The sequence below is a fragment of the Geotrypetes seraphini genome, chromosome 8, assembly GCF_902459505.1.
Source record: "Geotrypetes seraphini chromosome 8, aGeoSer1.1, whole genome shotgun sequence".
Taxonomy (NCBI): Eukaryota; Metazoa; Chordata; class Amphibia; order Gymnophiona; family Dermophiidae; genus Geotrypetes; species Geotrypetes seraphini.
In genome coordinates this window covers 51,177,038-51,201,707 of record NC_047091.1, presented here as the reverse complement: position 1 = coordinate 51,201,707, position 24,670 = coordinate 51,177,038, and the positions used below count along the sequence as shown (strand labels likewise).

The following is a 24,670-nucleotide window of genomic DNA, read 5'->3' as shown; positions in this document are numbered from 1 at the left end:
GAAAAGTGCTCAGTGCCCTTTCTCTCCTGCAGGGTGGTGCCACTAAGAGATCAAATGTGGTACCATCATGCCACTTTTCAGTCCCATCAAACATTCATACTACATTGGTTACTTCTATTGTACAATGCAGCATTGCTGCCTTTCTCAATAAAATTGAAATGTAGTGGCATTTATCTGGATATTTGAAGTAATCAGTCATGTTGGAGAATTAATTAAATAGTGGTCCAGAAGTCTATTTTTCTTTTTCTGATATGCTTCAAAGTGGTTCATGCTCCAAACGTGCAATTGCTTGACTGCTCCTCTACTTAGCCCTAAGTTTCACCCATGCCGGGCTTCCTCAAGAGGAAGTTAAATGGAACCGAAGCAAGCAGTTAACCGCCATTTTTCCCCAACGGGGGTTCTGCTGGGTTTGGAATAATTTGCTTGCTTCGGTTCCATTTAACTTCCTCCTGAGGAAGCCCGACATGGGTGAAACTTAGGTCTAAGTAGAGGAGCAGTCAAGCAATTGCACGTTTGGAGCATGAACCACTTTGAAGCATATCAGAAAAAGAAAAATAGACTTCTGGACCGCTATTTAGTTAATTCTTCAACAAGACTGGATACTTCAAATATCCAGATAAATGCCACTACATTTCAATTTTATTGAAAAAGGCAGCAATGCTGCATTGTACAATAGAAGTAACCAATGTAGTATGAATGTTTGATGGGACTGAAAATTGGCATGATAGTCCCACATTTGATCTTAGTGGCACCACCCTGCAGGAGACAAAGGGCACTGAGCACTTTTCACAATAATTTATTTAATTTTTATTATTTAAGTTGTTTATTTATTATAACAATATGCTGATTGGTTGATAAATCTATCCTATGTGGATACAGAAAAAGATGGCCCAGGCATTTCTACTTCCATCCCAAAACTATTCTGCGGTTTGTAGTCCTACCAAATTAGACTGCAAGTCCCATAATGTTTTGGAAAGAAAATATAAAAGGCAGGTCAAACACACCAGGGCTGTTTTACATTGTCTAAAGGGCAAACAGTACAGGGAGAGAGATTTCCACATCTACAAAACACAAACAAACAAACAGTTCCTGGTATGCAATTTTATTTCAAGATTTACTTAAGAGTGTGATGGTTTGACACGCACATGTTTTGGCTTCAGAAGCCTGCTTCAAGAGCCTTGCTGTTAACTTTCACTACAAAAGAGTAATACATTTGTAATTAACTTTCAGTGTGACGTAGAACAGCACATATAAACGCACGTCCTGGATGAGGTTCTCGTTAATATCATCGAACTAGTGAAACTTTGTCTATAACCATTTCACTTTGTAACCATCACTTGATCCTCTCTCTTTGTGAGACTGAGTGCTCACTTCAAATGTTCTTTCTTTAGAATAACCTTCAACCTATTGGGACACTAAGGACCTGAGATGTTTGAACTCCCATCCTCACAAAATAGTGTACAGCAATTCTCTTCAACTTCAAGGAGGAAATGGCACTGAAGTCTGTGGAAGTACTAAAGGTGATACAATGCCGATGGAAGTTGCAGAACAATGCTTCATTTAGAATCTGGTCTGTATTTTGAGCAAGTCTTTATCTGAAGATACCATCAATTTTTGGTTGCACAGATTCTGTTTTGTTGTTTGATGTGACCTGCCTGTGCACCACAGCCAAAAAGCCCTCATCTCTTCTGTTATTTCCTGCTTTACGCCATTGCTCACAAAAACATTGATGAAGGGATCCAGGGCACTGCTGAGGCTGGTCAAGGCAAAGGAGATCCGGTAGGCTGGGCGAATGTTCATCTCAATCTGGCAGCTGCTTGTGTTCCTATCACTGATGTAAGAACGGATAAAGAGGGTCACATGGTATGGAAAGTAGCAGATAATGAAAATGATTGTCATAGCCAAGAGAAGGCTGGTGATTTTACGTTTCTGCTCCTTCTCCAGACTGGGACTCCGGTGGATGACCACAATTATACAGCAGTAAGAAAATACAAGGAGCACAAATGGAACCAAAAACACAACAAAGATGCGGAAATAGTTAATGTGTGCCATCCATTGGTCCATGGGATATTTTTCGTAGCAGAGTTCCACGTCTCGGCTGGCATTAAAGAGCTCATCCTGGCTCAAGAAGACAGAATGAGAACCGAGAATGATTAGCCAAATGATTATACAGACAAGGGCCGCTGCCTTCATGCTGCGCAGAGTCCTGGATTGCAAGGGGAAGACAGTTGCCAGGAAGCGGTCCATGGCAATGCAGCTGAGAAAAGCCATGGTGGTATAGATATTGGCATTGAAGAAAAATCCAAGGATCTTGCAGCTGAGTGCTCCAAATTGCCAGTCTTCCCTAGCCGTATAGATAATCCATATCGGGAGGGTGAAAACATAGAGGAGATCTGAGACACAAAGATTGGCCAGGTAGATACCCAGGACATTCTTACCCTTGATGTGATGAATGATGACTCCAGCTGCAGCCACGTTTCCAAGAAAACCAATACAAAAGACAATACTGTAAATAAGTGGAAAGAGGGTAGCTTCGTATTTGGCAGTGAATGGACATAATGTGCTTTCATTGGACATCTTCTGTTCAGAAGTTTGGTTGCCAACCTGCAACAGACAAGAAAAGATAGAGAATATAAGATACCCATTATGATAGATTCCCACTAGAAAGGAGAGATTAAGACTATCATTCTGTGCTTCAAGTATTAGACAACTAGAAAACCTCAAAATTTTGCAGATAGAGGGTTAGGCAAAAAAAAACAAAACATGGAGATAAACAATGTGTGAAATAATGGACCCGATTTTTAAGCAACCAGAAACAAAGGATCCCCTACCTGATTCAAAATAGGCTCTCGGATTCTCAGGTGCAACATGTGGATAGATGGTCCCCAGATGGACAAAAACTGTTTTGTCCATTTAAAAGTCAACTGCAAGTCCTGAAATTCCAGCAACAAGAGAGTATGAAATTTGTTCCTCCATTGCCAATAAGAGGGGTTGCGTCCAGCACTGAAGTATACTTTATTCCCTACAATAAAGGCCTTCATTACCCAAAGTTTGGGGCCCTTACCATGCACCCCAACAAAGCTCCATGTCCTAACAAAATACCCCCAGCATGCAACCTAATAGGCTGATGTAACACCCGTCCCAAATAGCTCAATATTCTCCTCCAAAAGGCTGCCACTGGGCCACACCTCCATAAAGCATGTATCAAGGAGTTTGGTTCAAGAGAGCATTTCAAACAAAGGACAGACTCAATACCACCCATCAAAAAAATGTCTGTACTGGGAAACATAGTTCTATATTGACATTCTCTCAATTCAGCAGATGTGACATAATATGGGATGGCAAGTATCTAAGCAAAAAATCTTTAGTTTGTATCACATACGCCAGATCAGCACTCCATCGAGCCACCAAAGCTGAAATATCTTTGAAGGGAAGGTCCAGAGAGAGCTTCCTATGATAATAAGCAATGGATGGGGAGAGATCAGAAGGAACCTCAAGTAAGGCCTATATCATATCAGCTACCTCTGGGGACAATGATGCCACCGGCAGGGAGCGAACATAATGTTGAAGTTTGTAATAAGCGAAACGATCCTCCCAATGCCTCTGAGGAGCCCCATAATGAAACCAAGCTACGCAGATGTCCCTCTGCAGTAAGAACATGTTGCAAAAACACCAACCCTTGGTCTTGCCATCTCCCAAAAGTCCGATTTTCGATGCCTGGCAAAAAAATCTCCATTTCTTCTCAAAGGGAACAAACAACTGCCATGGGGTGGGAAGTGCTTCCAATGAGCCATAGTTAACCATAAACCCCGCAGCGAACTGATTACCGGGCATGATGTTAAATGAGCCGGGAGCTTCCATGATCTTGCCTGCAAAACATAAAAAAGATTGAAAAGAAGCACAAAACGCACACTCCATATCCAACAGGGAAAAAAAATCTCTGTGTCGCCAAACCAGTCCCCTAAATGCCGCATCAAGTAAGCTACATTATACACCTTGATGTATGGGATCCCCCATCCCCCTCTTTGCCAATTGCCCAACAAGTGGGCAAATGGCATTTGTGCCCATTTACCCCCCCCCCAGCAAAAACACCACACCAGTGTATACAATTTCACCACGTGTTTGGACAATAAAAGCAGCGGGAGACTCTGCAGAAAATATGACCAAATGGGGAACAGCACCTTCTTAAATAAACCAATACTCACCATAACGGACAACGGCAAAGCCGCCCACTGCCGTAAATGCTATTTTGTAAGATTCAAAAGATAAAGGACATTCAGGCAATAAATGTCCCCAGGATCAGCACCCAGGAAGATTCCCAAATATTTAAAGGAATCCTCTGCCTCCCGTAATGAGCAGGCCCGTGGAATAGGCAACCCTTTCGCCGCCTCTGTAAGCAAATATTCTGACTTAAGCAGATTTAACTTAAATCCAGAATAATCCCCATATTTAGCCATAGTTTCCAATAAAGCAGGAAGGGAGCTCACTGGATTCATAATATGGGCCAAAATGTCATCGGCAAAGACCAACAACTTAAAAATTTTGTGTCCCACCAGTATCCCCTCAATTTCTGGATGGGCTAAAATATCTCAAAGCAGAGGGTCGAGAACCAAGACAAATAAAAGCAGAAACAGTGGGCAACCCTGCCCGGTGCCCCTACGAATATCAAACAAATCCGAGATCCCTCCATTTACACTAGGCTACGCCCGGGGATTACTATATAAGGCCTGGACTCCCGACAGAAACACCTCTGAAAGACCATAAGTGCACAAGACCGCAAACATAAACTCCCAATCGACCCATTCAAAAGCCTTCTTGGTGTCAAAACTAATAAGCAACGATGGGATCGAGGTCTGCTTCAACTGGGCTAGAGAAAGAAGAATCTGTCTAATGTTATGAACAACCTTATACCCCTGGACAAACCCTACCTAGGGAGGTACCAGTAACTGGGGCAGTAACCAAGTCAATCTGTTCGCCAATATTTTGGCAAACAGCTTAGCTTCAAAATTAATCAACAAGATTGGTTGGTAGGAATCGAGAGAATGAGCATCTTTCCCTGGTTTCAATAGAACTACTATGAGAGCCTCCCTCAGAGACTCGGGTAATAATAATAATAATAGTTTATATACCGCAGGACCGTGAAGTTCTATGCGGTTTACAAAAGATTAAAAGATGGTACAAATTGATTAAACTTAACAGAGGTGAAAGAAAGTGGTTAATAGGTCAAGAGAACCAATTGAGGAGAGTTGTACGGGTCAGTTGTCAAGATACTTCAGGAACAGATATGTTTTTAGGCTCTTCCTGAATTCCTGGACCCTATTCAAGGACACGGTAAACGAAGCGCAAAACCTGTATATACCCAGGTTTAGAAAGGGGCGCAGAAAGAACCAAATGAGAGACCCAGCATGGTTAACCAATGAAGTTAAGAAGGTGATAGGAGACAAGAAAAAATCCTTCAGGACGTGGAAAAAGGACAAAACCGAGGAACATTGGAAAGAGCACAGGAAGCATCAAAAAGAATGTCACCGCGTGGTCAGAGCAGTGAAAAAAGAGTAAGAAGAGAGACTTGCCAAGGAGGCACGGAATTTTAAACCATTCTTTCGTTATGTGAAAGAAAAACAACTGGCAAGGGAGGAGGTGGGACCCCTAGATGAGGGAGACAGGAAGGGAGTGGTAAAGGAGGAAAAGGCAGTGGAGGACAGATTAAACACGTTCTTCTCATCAGTATTCACAAAAGAGGACACATCCAACGTGCCGAACCAAAAAAATTCTTCAAGGGGGACCATGAGGAAAAATTATTGTGCATGGAGGTAAGCCTCGAGGACGTACTCAAGCAGATAGATAGACTAAAAACGGACAAATCTCCGGGCCCAGACGGAATCTACCTGAGAATACTAAAAGAGCTTAGAGATGAAATAGCTGAGTTACTACAGCGGATTTGCAACCTATCCTTGAAATCAGGGGTGATCCCGGAGGACTGGAGGATAGCGAATGTTACACCCATCTTCAAGAAAGGATCCAGAGGCGACCCAGGGAATTATAGACCTCAGTTCCATGGAAGATGGCCGAATCATTAATCAAGGACAGTATCAATGAGCATATAGAAAAAAATAAGCTGATGAGAACAAGCCAGCATGGTTTCTGTAATGGTAGATCATGCCAGACGAACCTACTGCACTTCTTTGAGGGGATAAGCGAACAATTTGACAAAGTCTTCCAGGATCAAAGGATCAAAGAAGAGCGACCAAGATGATAAAAGAGGATGGAACTCCTCTTGTATGAGGAAAGACTAAAGAGGTTATGGCTCTTCAGCTGGGAAAAGAGAAGGCTGAGGGGAAATATGATTGAAGTCTACAAAATCTTGATATGACCCTACATACCTGAGCTGATAGGAGTCCCCAAGCCTCACAAGCAGAAGCTCTCCTGTAAAAAGCCTGGCAGTTGGTGCCATTTTTCCTTGGCCACCTCTGCATATGTTCAATTTCATAAATTAAGCATATATATATAGGAGAGACCTGCCCCCTGGACATGCTTAATTTTCATGCATGGGGGGGGGGGGTTTCCCTTGCGTATGCTCCATTTCACATAAAAAAGCACATGTGAAGAGTGGTTGGCGCAGCATTGGCCTAGGAAAAGTGTTGCCAACCGGATTTGAGTGGAACAGGGCTTCTGCTGATGGGGCTTGGGGACACCTACCTTTGAAAGAAGTAGACAGCACCTCAATTTTGTGGGTCCAGACCCCCAAGGCCATTGCGACAGCTATGCCACTGGTATGAATGTTTCTAGCCTGAATATCTTGAAGTAAAATATTGCAGCAATCTAAGTGGCTGAGAATAGTTGAATCAGAGCGCTAAGGATCTTTTTTTCATCAAATATATTTTATTGAGCACCAATAATAACAACAATCCAAAACAAGGTCAAAGATCAACAAAGCAGCTCGAAATTTCACACCATAAGCCAACCAACCCACCCCACCAACCCAACCCACAACCCATTCCTCCCCCCACCCACTCTCACTGATGCCAAACAAAAAAAACCAACATAATAAACTAAGGGAAAAAGACAAATACCAAGGGGCTAACAGTTCAAAAGGCGACTATGGGCCACCGGAGACAATGTGGTCCAAAAGGGCTCCCAAATTCGTTGAAAGGCTCGTCCGGGCAAGGAAGAAATGTCTTGAACTCCTCTCCGTTCCCAGGAAAGCAACATAATCATATGACAACATCAGGTGCCTCCGCTTCCATCCACTTAAGCAAAATGCATTTGATAGCAATCACTGCTGTCCAATGCAGGATTGCGGAGGCCCCGGGCCGACGGGGATGGAAGTGTAAGGAGGCTCCAAATAACACCAAGGCTGATCTCTGAATTGTAATGTTCCAGATGTCGTCAACAAAAAGAAAAACAACGTCCCAAAAGGTCTGAATGGATGGACAAGACCAAAACATGTGGCCAAGACCGGCGTCTGGATCACCACAGCGTCGACAGTCCGCAGTCGGGCAGAGCCCTGCCAAAAAAGCCCTCCGAGGAGAGATATACAGGCGAAGAGTCAATTTGTAGTGTTGTTCCCAAAAAATAGCATATTTACTATATAGAGGTAACTTTTTGATAGCATTCAAAATTACTTCATCGGAGAATTCCACATTCAAATCTCCCACCCAAGCATCCCGCAATCTAATACAAGCAAGCATAGGGGACTCGTCCTTCAGATGTCTATGGTGAAATTTCAAGGGGACAGGCTGTTGAGAGCCAAATTTAAAAGCCTCCAGCAACAGTTCCTGACTAGAGGCCGAAAGATGAGTACTAGGCAAAGAGGATATGTAGTGGCGAATCTGGAGGTAGGCATAGACATCTGTACGAGGTAGAGTAAATTCCTCACAGAGCAGGTCAAATGATTTGATCAGACCTTCATCATCAACCAAATGAAACAAAAAACGAATCCCCTTTGCTTCCCACTGCACAAAGCTAGCATTGTCCACCCCTGGAGGAAAACGAGCATTATAGGGCAAAGGTAAAAATGGAAAGACCAGAGGACTGAGAGAATGAAACCTACAAACCCAGTGCCAGGTCCGACGAAGAGGGAAATGCAACAACGTACTGGGTGCAGATTTCCATTTAGAAAGCAAAGGAGAGTGGAGAAACGCACTAAAGTGAGTAGAGGTAAAGCAAGAAAGTTCCAAGGAAGTGTTAGTAAACGTGGAGGTGCCACTAAAGATATCATTAATGTGGCGCATACCACAAGCAATCGTTAAGAAACGAAGATTCAACAATCCCAAACCACCTTTGTACCAAGGTAAGGCCGCCCTTTTATAAGGAAGGCAAGCACGCTTACCCATCCAGAGGAACCTTTGTACCATGCGCTCAATATGCTTCTCATCATGAGGGGACAGATAGAGGGGAAGAACCTGAAAGACAAACAGCCACTGTGATACTACAAGCATATTATACAGACTCACCCAACTCAACAAAGAAAGGGGAAGACCTCGCCACCACTGCAACCGTGTCCCAAAGGTAGAAAACAAAGAGCCAACATTTAAGGAATAGAGGCGGGCAAGATCCATAGGAATGCGGATGCCTAAATAGCGAAGCTCTGACTCCGCCCAGCGCAAAGGGAAGGAACCCTGCCAAGAAGTACGAACTGCCGGACTAGAAGGCATAGCCAATGATTTGTCAAGATTAAGGGAAAGGCCGGAATGAAAACCAAATTCAGAAATAAGGTCCAACGCGAGGGGCAAAGACACCTCCGGACTGGTCAGGATTAAAAACATATCGTCCGCAAAAGCCAGTGTCTTCAGAGACTCACCCGCAACCCGAAGGCCCCGCACCTCATCGAAATGACGCAGAGTACAAAGCAAGGGTTCCAGAAACAGCAGAAAAAGAAGAGGAGATAGGGGGCAGCCTTGCCGAGTACCATTAACCAAAAGAGATGCCCTCGGGTTAGAATATAAAGAACAGATTGCACTAAGATAAAACCTCCCCAATCCCACATGTTCAAGGGTGGGAAACAAGAAGGACCAGTTGACACTATCGAATGCTTTAGAGGCGTCCAGGCTAACAAATAGCGAGTCAATGTTCAAGTCTTGGCAATGAGCCAGCGCAAAGAGGACCTTATGCACATTGTGAACTGAGTGCCGACCCCGAACAAATCCAACCTGGTCTTCATGGATAACAGAAGGAAGAAGGGGCGCAAGACAGTTGGCCAAAAGACGAGAGAACAATTTTAAAAAAGGATCTTTTTTAATCAAAGTCCAAATAGATCTTATTAATCTTAAAAAGCACACACACGCTTATGCATCAGTTGTGAGACCTGTGGTTGAAAAGAGTAAATATCACCCCTAGAACTTTAAGGTTATCAACTAAGAGAATGACTGAACCTAGTATCTGAATAAAATTAATGGGGGAAATCATTTTTTCAAGGAATAAAATCTAAAACCTAAAATCTATCAGGATTTAACTAACTTCTTAGAGTAGAGCCTATCTAGTAAAGGTATCAAAAGAACCAAGATTTTTGGCCTTTCTCTGTCCTTCAAGTTCACACAACTTTGGAATGATCTTCCACTTTTTCTGAGACGTTCCGGTTCTCTTTCTTCTTTTCGTAAGGCTTTGAAGACTGTTTTGTTTACTACAAACTTTGGTAATTAATTCTTTTTGAGATCCATTCAATATGTTTCTTTCAGCTTAACCTAACTATTGGAAACCGAGTTGAGCTCTCTTAGATTGAAGTCTCGGTACACAAAACCAAGTATTAGATTATATTAGATAAAGCCATTGTGAAATAGTATTGAGTTTGGCCTTAAGGGAGGATACCTCAGGAGTGAGAATCTGCATATCATCAGTGTACAAAGGCAAGTATGGCAAGTTTTAATGTTTGAATCAGTGTAGCATGAGCTACAAGAAAAAATGCTAAAATAAATAGAGGCCAGAACTGACCCTTGATATACTCCAAGGTGTGAAAATGGATTCTACCAATTAACTGAATATGACCTATTAGTCAAGTAAGATTTAAAACAATACCAATGTCTTCAGTCCTGGAAATTAAAGTGGAATGATCTACTATATCAAAGATGGTTGAAAGATCTAATGAAATAAGAAGAACTGATTTACAGTGATCCAAAATTCTGAACATCATAAAAAATGCTGAAAAAATTGTGATTTAAAAATGCTGGTGTTTTAAATGTGCTAAATGCATGTAGTATTTGATGAGATTTTTTAATCATAAAATTGTATATATGTTTTTTTCATTGCTTTCATTTTCATTTAGATAATCATGATTTTTTTTTGTATTTTATGGTGTTTTTAATGAGCTTATATCTTTTATGTCCCTCTGCTATGCAACTGGTACCATTTAATCCTGAAAATTATGTTTATGCATTTTAAGAAATGCAGACATTCTTTCTGTTGTCATCTTAGGAACAGTGGATTTCAAAAATCTATCAAATCCCAAAATATTTCCCTAGAAATATCACAAGATAGCAGTGATTAATTAAGAAGGGAAAGCCTCAGAACCCCTAAGGAGACAAAAAGCTTATCATCTCCAAATCATGGGGTAGGTAACATCACAGGCTACAAAAAGAACAGTGCTGGTCAGGGTGCATAAGCAGAGTTTTAAAAAGTACAGTACTACAAAGCTTATTTGGTCCACCTTGCCCTGAAGCAACTGTGAAAGCAAAATGCGCAGGCTGCAATTAGCTGGACCATTTTCTGTTTAACATGTGATGTGCTACATTTTACAGGTACGTTTTTTCATAAACTGCTGGTTTGAGAACTTTAGAGACTGAATTGAATGCATTTGAACATTTTGTGACAATTTGAAAGTGAAATAAGAGGGTTTTCTTCGTCTGTGACATTACCTACCCCATGATTTACAGATTAAAGATTTATTCAATTAATCAGTGGTACCTTGTGATATTTCTAGTGAAATATTTGGGGATTTGATAAATACAGAGGATCCCTAAATGGAAATAGGACTTGATCAAAACAAAACTTAAATTATTCTCCTCATAGCTGTAGATGTGTTAAGGTGGGGAAGAGTGGTGCTTAGACAGAGAATCCAGAAGTGATAAAACAAATCAGGATTAAGCATGTGTATTTTATACCACATTCATATCATATTCTCAGTGTGGTTGCTTTGTTGTCTCATTGGGAGAGGGGAAGATACCTTAAAGTTCAATTTAGGGAGTAAAATGTTGTTAATAATACCATTTGATTGTTGGTTTAATCATGAATTGATAATTAATGTGACTGCTGATGGCACATAAAAGATTTGCATGGCCCATCCAGTCAACTCATTTACTTGTTGCTTCTCCTCCTGTTGTAAACAGGGATAGCTTCCCAGGCACTCACAGATTAGGTTACATGCCCAAAACCCCTCCCCAGTTCCCTGAACTGCTTTTGAATCTTTGGTGTACAAGGGATATCTTCCTTCTGAATTTTCTCTAACTTCTGGACTTTGAGCTGACTGGATTCCCATCCCCCCCTCCTATCAGCTTTTCTTCTCTTTCGTGCTCTTCTGCCATCACTTGTGAAGTCTTCACTACAACAGACTGGTTCATCAACTTTAATCCTTGCTTCAGGTGACACAGCAAAGAGGATGAAATGTTTCCTCAGGATCCAGAGTCAAGGACCCAGTATCCCTCTCTAAGGGCAGGATTTTCAAAACCTCGCGTTAAAAATCGACGGTCTGCTACCGCAGCCGTTTTGATACCGAATCTAAAAACCTGAGACATTCTTAAAAAATCATGCATGCAAATAAGATCGGCAGAGCGGGCGGACAGCAGCAAAGATTTCCTACATTTGCATGTGCCCATGATGGGCATATGCACAAAAAACAGCGTTTAAAAAAACCCCACTCTCCTGCTGCACGATTGGACGAATGGAAGGGAGAGCAGGGGAGAAACAATGTTGACTTTTTTTCAATCGTGCATAAAACATGCCTTTCTCTCCAAAAACCTACTATAAGTCATTTGTTTTTAATGTAAAATTTAATGAAGACCCACAACCAGAAACACACAAGATAAGGGTATCATATATGTGCTCAATAAGAAACGTTGGCTTTTAACAAGCGTGCATGAAACATGCCTGTCTCTCCCAAAAACTCAAAAAGAAGTGTGATTTTACTCTACCCTCCACTCAAAATATGTAGATACACATTATTTTTTTCATTAGCCATAGTCAAAATACAAGTGCTGGCACTGTAATAGTCAAAATACAAGTGCTGGACCAGTCGCTGCTTTTTGTCGCCAAAAGCCACCGCCGCTCTTTGAAAATGCCTCGGCGATTATTAAGAATCCACCGGAGAGGGCTCATTTCAGTGTTAAAGAACCCATTTGCATGCCATTGTCCGAGACTGCTAGAAACCTCGCTAAAGACAGAGATAATCCATTTTGAGAATCCGCCACTAAAGTGCGTGCAGGCTAAACCACCGGAAAACAATTTAGTGACGGCGTTAAAGTTTTGAGAATCTTGCCCTAAGCCACCTAAAACATTTGATTTTTGTACCCACTCTCTGGGAAAGAGGTCAGCATCCCCCTTCTTCCCTCTTCACCAGAAGCTAGCAAATAAATGGCAGGGACCAGAACCCCTAGAAATTAGGCAAGCCTCACTACTGGCAGAAACCAAAACAGCTCATTTCTGGAAACAACTGCCCAAATGTACAGTAAAACCTTGGATTGCAAGAAACTTGGTTTGCAAGTGTTTTGCAAGACAAGCAAAACATTTTATTAAATTTTAATTTGATATACAAGCAATGTCGCACACATCACAACTGAGCCGATAGTGCTTCTCTCTCCGACCCTGCAAGAGTGAAGTGACTATTCTAAACGAGCAAAGTCTTGCAATACGAGTACATACAGTATACACACGTCACATCATCACATCTGAACCGATGGTTCTTCTCTCTCTGACGCTGCGGGAGTGTAGTGACTGTTATAAATGAGCTAGGTCTTGCAATACAAGTACGTATAGCATTTTGTATTAAAGCGGTTCACATAGTGCACGCAACACTGGAGAGACGCATGGTGGGAGACTTGACTCTTGGCCCGGGTCGCAAATTTTGTCAGGTGTGGGAGCCCTTCGGGCAGGACCTCACACCGCGTGCTCGCAGTAGACTTTTGAATCTTTAAGATTTTATTCCCACTCTCAGCTGTTGGACTGGCCATGGATTCTTGGGGAGGGGAGGGGAACTGATTATATTGTTGAAAATGTTATTTCCTGAATGGTACTACTGTTTGTATTTGCTTCTTACTACTGGAATAATAAAAATCATTTAAACATAAAGCGGTTCACAACAATGTCTTAACGTTCATCTTAAACATAAAAATAGCATTACGCCAATGCAATACAAATTGCTTTTCCCTTGCCTTTTGACTGCTGAAAGATTTTTGGCACCTGTTGTGGGGACCACAGACTGTCCAGGGCTACCCAACCATTATGCAAGACTAGGTAATTGCCTAGGGCAGCAGCTGGGGGGAGGGGGGAGAGAAGAAGAATAGATCACACAAAAGAACATACTTTAACCTGCATAGGATATTTATCTAAAGATCGCGATTGTTCAGTTAAATTATCAAAATTCTGAAGGGGGCGGGGGGCGGGGGGGGGGGCTGAGGGTTAGGGACTTGAAAGTTAACTGAAGGGGTTCTAAGGATGAAGGTTTATTAAAAAAAAAAAAAAAATCCTTTGGTTTTCTGTGATCTCCAGTCAGATCATTCGTTTAATCCAGGTTTAAGATCTCTGAAACTCCCCGGAACATTGCCCCTATCTTATCCCAGCTCTTCCCCTTTATAGTTCCATCGCTATCCCCAAAATCAAACCTCTGCCATAAGGCTTAGGGAAAATCTACATTGTCCTGTGATTGCCAGTGACTAGTCCACTTCGGAGATCTTGTTGCTTCATTCACCAGAACAACCTCTGTAAAGCCTCCTGGCTGTAATCCCTACCTTACCTGACCAACTTCCTATAATAGGATCCTCTCCGGCTTCAGGTTTGCAAAAGTGGGAAACCTGCCCTTTGTAGGACTAGTTCTAAACTCGTCCTCCGGATTTCTCTCCACCACCACCCTCAACCAAAAACCACAGACGTGACTGCATGCACTTAACTCCTCCCAAGCATTACTGATGTCGCAGTAAAGGGGGGGGGGAGTTATTTAAGGATATTAATTCACACCCACCTAAACAAAGCCGTTTGCATAATGAAAGGTTTGTGCTTTGGAGCCCATCCTCCTCCGGGCTTCTCGATCTCTGCTGGATACAGGCTTCATGACTCACTTTGGAGTTTCCAGCTGTAGTTTATACATCACCTACACACTTCCAAGGGGATGGGACTTGTATACTGCTTTTTCTATGTGGTTTAATTAAAGCGTGTTTACATATATTAGACAGGAGCAATGAAGTGTTAAGTGTCTTGCCCAGAGTCACAAGGAGCTGCAGTGGGAATTTAACTCACACCGGCAAGTCTGATTCACCTCCTGCTCTTCCTCCCAGGTCTCCTTTCCAATTTACTTCTTAGACAAGTGCTGTTTGCTAACTTTTAAGCGAGGGCCATTTTGGGTCCATAAGGGGCGAAGGAACAGTGGCATGGTGAGGGTAAGTGGCACGCACATGCCCCTTTCCTGTACCTTTTTAACTGGGGCGCGAGCAGTCACCACTTACTGCCCATATCAGCTTTGGCGCTCTCTCTGATGCCACTTCCTAGGCGCGGGACCCAGAAGTGACGTCAGAAACAGTGCCAAAGCAGACACGGGCAGCAAGTTAGAGACTGCTCGTGCCGAAATTAAAAAGGTATGGGGGAAGGGAGTGGGCGCACCTGCAGCAGGGGTTGAAGTGGGAAGAGGGGCTGGAGAGGAGGAGGGGTGCCAGTGCCCCGAAGATGGCTTCCGGGGCAGACCACCCCCCTTGCCCCACCTTATAATGCCACTGAGGAGAGCCAACAAATATGTTCCTACTTTGGGCCATGACAGCAATAATGCTTCTCGACATTCATTCCTACCAGAACACCTGACCTTGATCACACATGCAAACACAGATAAAACCTAGGCAAATACAGGACCACAAACTATAAGTTCTAGGAGTAGTTTGAAAATTTTAACAGGCGATTAAATCTTCGCTTTCTAAATTTTCCACTGACCCCGGGTGTGTTACCTCTAGACTTATTAAAAAAATATTTGATTGAAAATTTAAAAATTTCCCCAAATAATATGCCTCCAGTAAATAAGATTTATTATTTGCCAAATAAAAAGATTCCTGAAAGGGAAGAAGAAGAAAAAAAGAATGGAAAAGAGATTGATTTTGGAAATGTGACCGCTCTTTTGAACAAACAATAACAGCTGATATTGATAGAGTTACTCTCTTGGTGTCTTTTGTTGTTGAGCAGGACGTTAATATGATTCTGAAATGATATTTTAAGAACTCTCAAAAATTGTTTGGGGAACAAAAATATGGGTATATCCCGATGTCGCTAAGACCACTCAAGAGCGAAGGAGAGACTTTCTTTCTTTACGTCGAGACAATTATGTTGGGTGCTACATTTATTTATTTAAAAAATGTATATACCATTTAAAACTAAGCGGTTTACATAATTTACATACATAATATAAAGGTAAACACATGATAAAACAAATACATAATAAAATAGACATGAAATAAAATAAACTTGCAAACAATCCTCAGAAAGATATCATCATTTGGAAACTAAAGATCATGGATACTAATTGTACTAGAGATAGCTACAAAAAGGCATCCACGAATAACTGTGTCTTAAGAAGTTTTCTAAACTTGCCCTTTTCACAGCAATTTCGTATCTGACCCACCAAGGAGTTCCATAACTTAACTCCTGCACAACAGAAAGTCATTTTACCTGTCTCAACAAGTCTTGGATTCACAGATGTCCTCAGTAAAGCTAAATTCTCTGAACGCAGAGATCTTTTTGGTGTACAGTATAGCTAAATATATTATTTTTAAACAATTCTGGAATGTTTCCATACAAGAACTGTTGGCAAATCATCACTGCTTTTATACTGTAGTCTGAAGGTGACAATCCCTCTTGGCATATCCCTGTAAGTGCCTGGTTAGGTACCTGGGAATCAAGTACACTTTTTTTTTTTCCTCCAGACCACTTGAAGGAGTTTATAGATGTTAAAAAGATCATCAAGGAATGATTAAAGAGGGACTTTTTAAAGTAGTAATGCAATTGTTTAAATATCATTAAGCCTTTCTTGTGAAAAAATGTATATAGTTCTTCTCTTATATAGCTTGACCACTCTCCTCAATATTGTGGTCTAAGAAGGGGATTATGATTTGCTTATATTGTAAGAGTGATTTTCTTAAATGTTCTGAATTGATTTCCTTCCCTGTGTTTAACGGTGCAAGATTTGTTCTTGTGGCGTTTAATGTAAAGTTAGAAATAAATAATAATAAAAAAACAAAGTCCTAGGAGTAAGATGTCAGGCTCTGCATGCAGTACAACACTAGAGAAATAGAAACAAGAGAGACAAAATGGTGGCAGCGTGCTAACAGCTAGTAAGTTGTGCTCCAGCGTGCCTTGCTATTCTACGGAATTTACTTGCAGAAGAGGGTTTTTTTGGTTGGTTCTTTTTCTTCTTATCGACAATGCCCCACACCAAACGCAAGGGCTTTCTCCGGGCTGATCCCCCTTTGCCCGGTCAAGTGTCGCTGGAGCATTTTCTCACCTGCTCCGAAGGGAGTAAGAACTTAGCAATGACTCCATTGGAGGGAGCCTCCGGAGCTTTGGGACTTGAAATCTCACTCTCCCCTCCGGCTATCCGTTTGCCACCAAAACAGCGCAAGAGGACATCGAGAGCATGAGCCCAGCGGTCCTTCTGAGCCCAGCGGCCTCACGCAGTGGGGAGCCTGACGTTGCCTTTTACTATGTAGTTAGTGGGCGTGGTTTATTCACGCATGTCATTGGCGAATGTCAAATGCATCGGCTGCAAGGCTTGTTGTCGTATAAAATGCAATATAACGACTACTAGAAGAGAGATTTTCTTGTCTTGGGAAGTTTTGGTGGTAGCTGTTGAAGCTGTGGACGGAGCTGGAGTTTGTTGGAGCTGTTGAGACGGAGTTCGTAGAAGGTTTGAAAGGAGCAGTCACGAACTGTTGGATGGCCCTGCTGTAAAAGTGTAGGAGCTGGTGGAGCATAGGAGCTGGCTCCAGCCAAACAGAATAGTGATGAGTTGGTCACTTTAAAGTGGAGATGAAGCCGAAGCTTGTAGCAAACTGGATAACTACCCCAATATTAACTGAGTAAATGTAACATCAGGGCTTGCTAGGGAGAGAAAATTCCTTGATGAAATCAAGGACTGCTTTATGGAGCAGCTGGTTCAGGAACTGATGAGAAATAATTCTAGACCTAGTTCTTAGTGGAGCACATGAATTGTTGCGGGAAGCAATGATGCTGAGGGCCGCTTGATAACAGTGATCATAACATGATAAGATTGGATATAATCCCTGAAATAAGTCCACACAATTAATCCAATCCAATAACACTTAATTTTAAAAAGAAGACTATAATAACATGAGAATGGTAATAAAAGAAACGTAGGGAGCTGTTCTAAAAGTAAAAAATTTACATCATGCCTGGATGTTATTTGAAGGTCTGATCTTCTCTGTTCCTTTGTTTATCTGTTATTCAAAAATACCATCCTGGAAGCCCAGACTAGATATTTTCCATGTATTAAAAAAGGAGGAAGGAAGACCAAACAGCAGCTGATGTGGTTAACAAGCTAATAGAGCAAAAAAAAAAAAAAGAATCCTTCAGAAAGTGGAAAAAGAATCTGATTGAAAATAATTGTAAACAACACAAGAAAGGCTGCATCAGGGAAAACAGGACAGAGTTCAAGTTGACATCCACACTGCTCAAACAGCCCATGCACAGTATGTGCCGACTTGAGCTCTGTCCAGTCATCCCTGATGTAGCCTTCTGTCGAAAAGCTTGGCCATCGTCGGTCGGGCAGGGGGCTTGATTAGCCATACACGCTGAATACACACACTGAAAAGAAAAGTGTAATTTAAACATATATAATTTGAAAGAGTGCAAAATGAATGCAGAACAATGCACACAATGGAGGTTTTTATGCATATGAAGTGATTTTGCTTTCTAGTCCGAGGAAGGTTTTTCTCCCCGATGGGATTCTGAGGCTTTTCCTCCATTGTTGATGCATTGGGTCATTTGGCTTTGCATATATTCACTTTTTTTTTTTTGTTATTATGTTTGAATACTTTTTTTGCTGTGGGAGATTTTATTTTAAATAGCAGGGCTCCCCAGGGGTCTGTGCTGGGACCACTGCCTTTTAATATATTTATCAATGATCTAGAGATGGGAATAACTAATGAGATAATTAAATTTGCTGACACAAAGTTATTAAATCACAAAAGGATTGTAAAAAATTGGAAAAGGGCCTTGTGAAACTGAGGGACTGGGCATCAAAATGGCAAATAATGTTTAATGCATTTCAGAAAGAGGAACCCGAATATAGCTATGTGATGCAGGGTTCCACGTTAGGAGTCACTGTTCAGAAAAGGTTGTAGCTGTCATCGCTGAGGATATGTTGAAACCCTCAGCTCAATGTGCGGCGGCTAAGAAAGCAAGTAGAATGTTAGGAACTATCAGGAAATGAATGGAAAACAAATATAAAAATGTTTTAATGTCTTTGTATTGCTCTATGGCAGGGGTGCCCACACTTTTTTGACTTGCGAGCTACTTTTAAAATGACCAAGTCAAAATGATCTACCAACAATAAAATTTTAAAAAAACACAACGCACACTGTACGCATAGAATTGTTAATTATCATTCCTATTCCGGGGTTTTTTCAAAGAGGTCAAAGCAGATGACTCTATGCACTGTCACCTCAGTAACAACCATACAAAAATAGACAAATACCCACCCCCCTCCCTTTTTACTAAACCACAATACCATTTTTTAGTGCAGGTAGCTGCGCTGAATGCCCAGCGCTGCTCTCGACGCTCATAGGCTCCCTGCGCTAAAAACCACTATTGTGGTTTAATAAAAGGAGACCATATTGTAAAATATAGACAGCAGATATAAATTCAGACACATTTTGATCACTAAATTTAAAATAAAATCATTTTTCCTACCTTGTCTGGTGATTTCATGAGTCTCTGGTTGCACTTTCTTCTTCTGACTGTGCATCCAATCTTTGTTTCAGCCTGTATGCTTCCTCTCCTCCACACCTCATTCCCTCCCCCAACTTTTTCTTCCTCTCTCCCTGACCTTTCTTTCTTTCTCTCTTCATGCCCCCTTTCTTTTTTTCTGTTTCTCTTCTTTCCTTTTGTCTTCCTGCCTGCCCCCTTTCTTTCTTTCTCCCTGCCCTTCCCCAAGCCACTGCCACTGCCGCTGCCATCGCCATCGGGGAACAGGACCCAAACCTCCACCAATGGATAACAGGACCCAAAGCTGACGCCGACGACGCCCCATGCTCTCCCTGCTTCGGGCCGACCAGCATTCCTCTCCCCGACGTCAATTCTGCCATCGGAGAAGAAGTTCCGTCCAGCCAGGCAGTGATTGGCTGGCCCGAACTTCCTCTCCAACGGCAGAATTGACGTCGGGGAGAGGAAGACTGATCGGCCCAATAGATCGCCAAGGCAAAGTGAGTCCTGGATGATCGACTCACTTTGCCTTGGCGAGCTACCGGTCGATCGCGATCGACCTATTGGGCACCCCTGCTCTATGGCATGGCTGCACCTTGATTACTGTGAGCAATTCTGGTTGCCATATCTCAAAAAGATATAGTGGAATTAGAAAAGGTACAGAGAAGGGTGACAAAATAAGAGATGGATGGACTTCCTTATAAGGAAAGCTAAAGCAGCTAGGCCTTTTCAGCTTGGAGAAGAGACAGCTCAGGGGAGGTATGATTAACGTGACCATTTATTTTTTTTCATCAAAACAGGACACCTATTAATTTTCAGTCCCGACCCCAATCCTGCCTTAGCCCCACCCCAATCCCATCCTAGCCCTGTTTCATCCCCACCCCCATTCTTCCATTCATTTTTCATGTACGCACAATATCTTATTAATTCATAATAGTAACCATAAAAATTTTTTTAAAAGCACACTGTACGCAGAGAAAATGTTAATTATTTACGAGTTTGGGGTTTTTTTCAAAGATGTCAAGACAGATGACTTTAAAATATGCAGTGTCACCTCAGTAACTATAGAAAAATAGACAAATATAGTGCAAAATATAGACAGCAAATATAAATTCTCAAAACTGACACATTTTGATCACTAAATTGAAAATAAAATGATTTTTCCTACCTTTGCTGTCTGGTGATTTAATGAGTCTCTGGTTGCACTTCCTTCTGACTGTGCATCTAATCTTTCTTTCTTTTGCATCCAACATTTCTTTCACAATCCAGCCCCATCCCCTTTGGGTCCAGGTCTCTCTCTTTTCCCTCTGTTACCCTCCCCAGATCCAGTGTCAGTTCTCCTTTGTACCTACTATCACCTTTGTTCCAGGTCTCCCTCTCTCTCTCCCTCCTCTGTTATGATCTTCCTCAGGGTTTCTCCCCCTCTGTCTGCACCTCCCATAGCCCAGCATCTGCCTCCTGCCTTTCCCCTTTGGTCCAGGCCTTTCTCTCTCTAGTCTTTCTTCTGCTTACAACCCTCCCTTCTCTGCCTCCCTCTCTCCTTCCTATGTCCCCCTCACTGCCTTCCAGCCTTTGTACCACCCCTCTCCCGCAGCCAGCCAGCCTGCCTGTCTCCCTCCCTCCCTGCCGCACCAAAGCCAGCCTGCCTGATTATCTGCCTGCCTCCCTCCCTCCCTCCAGTGCCGAAGCTTGGCCTACTGCCGATTCTTCTCACAACACCCCCTCGGTCTGCCGCCCGCTGCTGCTTCCCGCCCGCTGCCACAACTGCAGGAAAGGAAGGTCCAGGCCCACAAGCCTTCTCCCTGATGTCAATTCAGACGTCGGAGAGGAAGTTCCGGGCCAACCAATTGCTACCTGGCTAGCCCGAAACCTCATCTCCAACGTCAGAATTGATGTCAGGAAGGCCTGTGGGCCGGTGCCTGGACTTTCCTGTAGTTGCGGCAACGGGCATGGAAGTAGGGAGAGAGCCCATTCTCCACGATTGCCTATCCCGTTATCCCGACGCACAACTTCGGGACACTATCTCTAAAAATGGGACGGTCCCGTTCAAAACGGGACGTATGGTCACATTAGGTATGATAGAGGTCTATAAAATACTGAGTAGAGTGTTAACTCTTTCCAAAAATACTAGGACTAGGGAGCATGTGATGAAGCTACTAAGTAGTAGATTTAAAACAAACCAGAGAAAATATTTATTCACACAACATGTAATTAAATTCTGGAACTGGTTGAAAGAGAATGTGGTGAAATCAGTTAGCTTCCAAAATCACACAAAGTGGAACTGGTTCCTGGAGTCCCAGGAGATAAATTGTAAAATGTAATGTTTATTAAAATCCTAAAGTGCAACAATCTGTGCCGAGCAATACAATAGTCACAACATATTTCAGTACAAACTGTAAACTCGACCCTACATGGGCCCCCCTGTTTCTGCAACAAAATTGTCTTCCTCAAGGGTCCTCTCACAGTAATTTGTGAATAATACCATTGAGATTTTAAAACATTGATGCCCATGAGACTCGAGCATAACTGCCAGAAATCAATTAGTTGACTGAGACTGTGGTGAAATCAGTTAGCTTAGCAGGGTTTAAAAAAAAGGTTTGGATAATTTCCTAAAAGAGAAGTCCATGGGGCATTATTTGTGATGGCCTGGGGAAATCCACTGCTTATTCCTAGGATAAGCAGCATAAAATCTGTTTTACTGCTTGGGATCTAGCTACTTATTTGGGATCTGAGTGGTTGACTAAGGTGACCATACGTCCCATTTTGAACGGGACAGTCCTGTTTTCAGACCCCCTGTCCCGTTGTCCCCACATACAGCTTCAGGACGCGATCACTTCCTGTCCCTACCTACTGCACGCAAAAAAAAAAAAAAAAAAAAAGCCTTCCTCCTTTCTTTCCCCCAGTCTACTGCTATCTACCTCCCTGCTGCTGCTGCCACTAATCGCCAACACGAAGTCTTCTTTCCGACGTCAATTCTAACGTCGGACAGGACATTCTGGGCCAGCCAATCGCTGCTTGGCTGGCCCAGAACGTTCTCTCCGACATCAGAATTGACTTCGGAAAGAAGACTTTGTGTCGGTGATTAGCGGCAGCAGTAGCAGGGACATAGATAGCAGTGGACTGGAGAAAGGAAAGAAGAAGGCTTTTTTTGTGTGTGGTAGGGAGGGAATGAGGGAGGTAGGCAGGCTGGCTTTGGCCAGGGAGGGAGGTAGACAGGCAGGAAGGCAGGCAGGCAGGCTGGCTTTGGGGGTGGGGGTGGGACAAAGTCTGGAAGCAAGTGAGAGGGACATAGGAAGGAGGCACTGAGGGCACTAAGGATGTGGGAAGGAGGCACTGGGGGCACCAAAAACGTGGGAAGGAAGCACTGGGGGCACCAAAGGCAAGGGAAGGAGGCACTGCAGGCACCAAAGACATAGTGAAAGGTCACTTGGACACACAAAGTCAGAGGCGTGAAGAAAGTATAAGAGGTTTATTTACAGCATGCCGGACTCTAGTACAGTGAACAGCCTGCTTACCAGAGTGTTAGAAACAGGAAATGCACAGACTTTTATGCCCTTTTCACTAAACATATGCAAACTAATACATGCAAAAACTACAACTTCTCATTTGTTACTTCTATAACTTTTCTACAATTATTATTGGTCCTAAGCCAGCACTTATGATAGGTTCAGGGATACAACTTATAGTCCTATAGGGAGCTAGCTCATTTCTCTGCTTATCTAAATCTTACAGTTCTAAATGTTACATGTACAGGAGGGTAGGTACATCATGGCTCAAACTCTTATCTATTTAGCTTACAATGTGGTAAGGTAGGGACATACATTTCAAGTAGATGAGGTCAGTAGATTATACACTGTTTTCAGCTATGTAGGCCAGAGCAGTATTTCAAACTTAAGTTAACCATTTCATGACCCTATAATAGGAAAGGGCACTAAGGACATGGGAAGGAGGCACCGGGGGCACTAAGGACATAGGATGGAAGGAGGGAGGGAATAGAAAGGGACAACTGTTGGGCCTGAGTGCAGAAAAAAAGAAATGAAAGAAAGGATACACAGTCAGAAGGAAACGCAACCAGACTCATGAAATCACCAGACAGCAAAGGTAAGAAAAATGATTTTATTTTCAATTTAGTGATCAAAATATGTCAGTTTTGAGAATTTATATCTGCTGTTTATATTTTGCACTATATTTGTCTATTTTTCTATAGTTACTGAGGTGACATTGCATATTTTAAAGTCATCTGCCTTGAAATCTTTGAACCCCCCCCCCAATATAAATGATAATTAACATTTTCTCTGTATATAGTACGTTTTGTAGTTTTTTAAAATTTTATGGTTACAGTTATGAATTAATACGATATTATGTGTACATGAAAAATGAATGGAAGAAATTGAGGGCGGGGCTAGGGCGGGATTGGGGGCAGGACTGACAATTAATAAATGCCCCCTTTTGATGAAAAAAATAAATGGTCACGTTATGGTTGATCACTGTTGGAAACAGGATACTGGGCTTGATGGACCTTCGGTCCTACCCATTCCCAGTATAGCAATTCTTATGTTCTTATATTTAATACCGGCCCTAGCTCCATTGCCCCAATTACCAAACTTAAACTGTCCTCCGGGAGAAAACAATACTGTACTGTATAAGAAAGCAACTAAAAGATTGAAGGCCTCAGCTAACTCCACCCCCTTGTATAACCCTCCCACACCCGCTGCTCCCCCTCCCTCTCCACCAATCGACACTTACTTCCTACCCTTCCTAATCCAGTCCCACCTCCACGCAGCCTCTTCGACCAACCACCTGCTAGGTTGGGAGGCGGTCGTGAGCGGGGGCCGTTACTGCGCCTGCGCGCCGCTTCTCTTTGTTTCCGGAAGCTGGCGTGAAAAGTTTTGCGGGAAGCGGGCTCCCGGGTTTTTAGGAAGTTTTCCGGCAGCGGCGTCTGCAAGCTGGGGGAGGGGGGGGGGTGGAAGGACGTTGCTGCTGGCGTACGGTGGTCACGCGAGGAACATGATGTAGCAAGATAAACCGGAGTAAAACGCTCGCTGTGGTTGGGGGCGGTCCCGGAAGATGGCGAGCACGAGCAGCAGGTCTGGGGAAGTGATTCACCTGAACGTGGGCGGCAAGAGGTGGGTGAGCACGTTCTCTCTCTATCGGACTCGTGTTGCAGCCTCTTGCCCTGAGGTATTTTGGCATTACGTAGTGCGCTTAGGTCAGCAACTTTGGGCCTTGTAGGGCAGGGCCACAGGCAGTTCTGGTCTTCACCTATGCCATCCTGAGATATAGACGTTGCTTACCTGTAACGGTAGTTCAACATGGATAGATGATCTTCTAGACACCCGGAGTATGGTGAGTAGAGAATGGCACGGGGACAGTTTTTTCCTGTCCCCATGGGACCTCTCGATTCCCGTTCCTGCGACCTCTGTGTACTCAAGCCTTAAAATCATAAGTGTTTGATTGAGGCTTGTGCAGTTAAGGCACAGCTTGCAGGAATGGGACAGGAACAGAACGGGGGGACGGGGACAAATTTGTTTTTGTCACTAAAGCTCAGAACTCT

The 24,670-nt window shown here is 42.8% G+C and overlaps 2 protein-coding genes across 3 annotated transcripts in view; one reads left to right on the top strand and one right to left on the bottom strand.

Moving 5' to 3' along the window:
- Positions 1 to 1,204: 1,204 nt before the first annotated feature.
- Positions 1,205 to 24,519, bottom strand: LOC117365582 (G-protein coupled receptor 4-like). Of its 2 annotated transcripts, none has more exons than XM_033956110.1 (2): positions 24,411 to 24,519; positions 1,205 to 2,604 (listed from the first exon to the last, which is right to left on the bottom strand). In XM_033956110.1, exon 2 carries the CDS (start codon positions 2,575 to 2,577, stop codon positions 1,561 to 1,563), a length of 1,017 nt encoding a protein of 338 aa, XP_033812001.1. In that variant the 5' UTR covers positions 2,578 to 2,604; positions 24,411 to 24,519; the 3' UTR covers positions 1,205 to 1,560. The 2 variants fall into 2 exon arrangements, with proteins under 2 accessions (XP_033812001.1, XP_033812002.1); XM_033956111.1 differs by lacking the exon at positions 24,411 to 24,519 and adding an exon at positions 13,937 to 14,024.
- SHKBP1 (SH3KBP1 binding protein 1) overlaps positions 24,001 to 24,670 on the top strand; it is a 99,371-nt gene continuing 98,701 nt past the window's right edge. Inside the window, exon 1 of the mRNA XM_033956109.1 lies at positions 24,001 to 24,242. Coding sequence (XP_033812000.1) covers positions 24,184 to 24,242 — 59 coding nt within the window. The 5' untranslated portion in view covers positions 24,001 to 24,183. The remainder of the gene's footprint in view (positions 24,243 to 24,670) is intronic.

Coding starts and splice junctions, on each gene's coding strand:
- LOC117365582 (XM_033956110.1), bottom strand. CDS start 2,577: ATGTCCAATGAAAGCACATTATGTCCATTCACTGCCAAATACGAAGCT.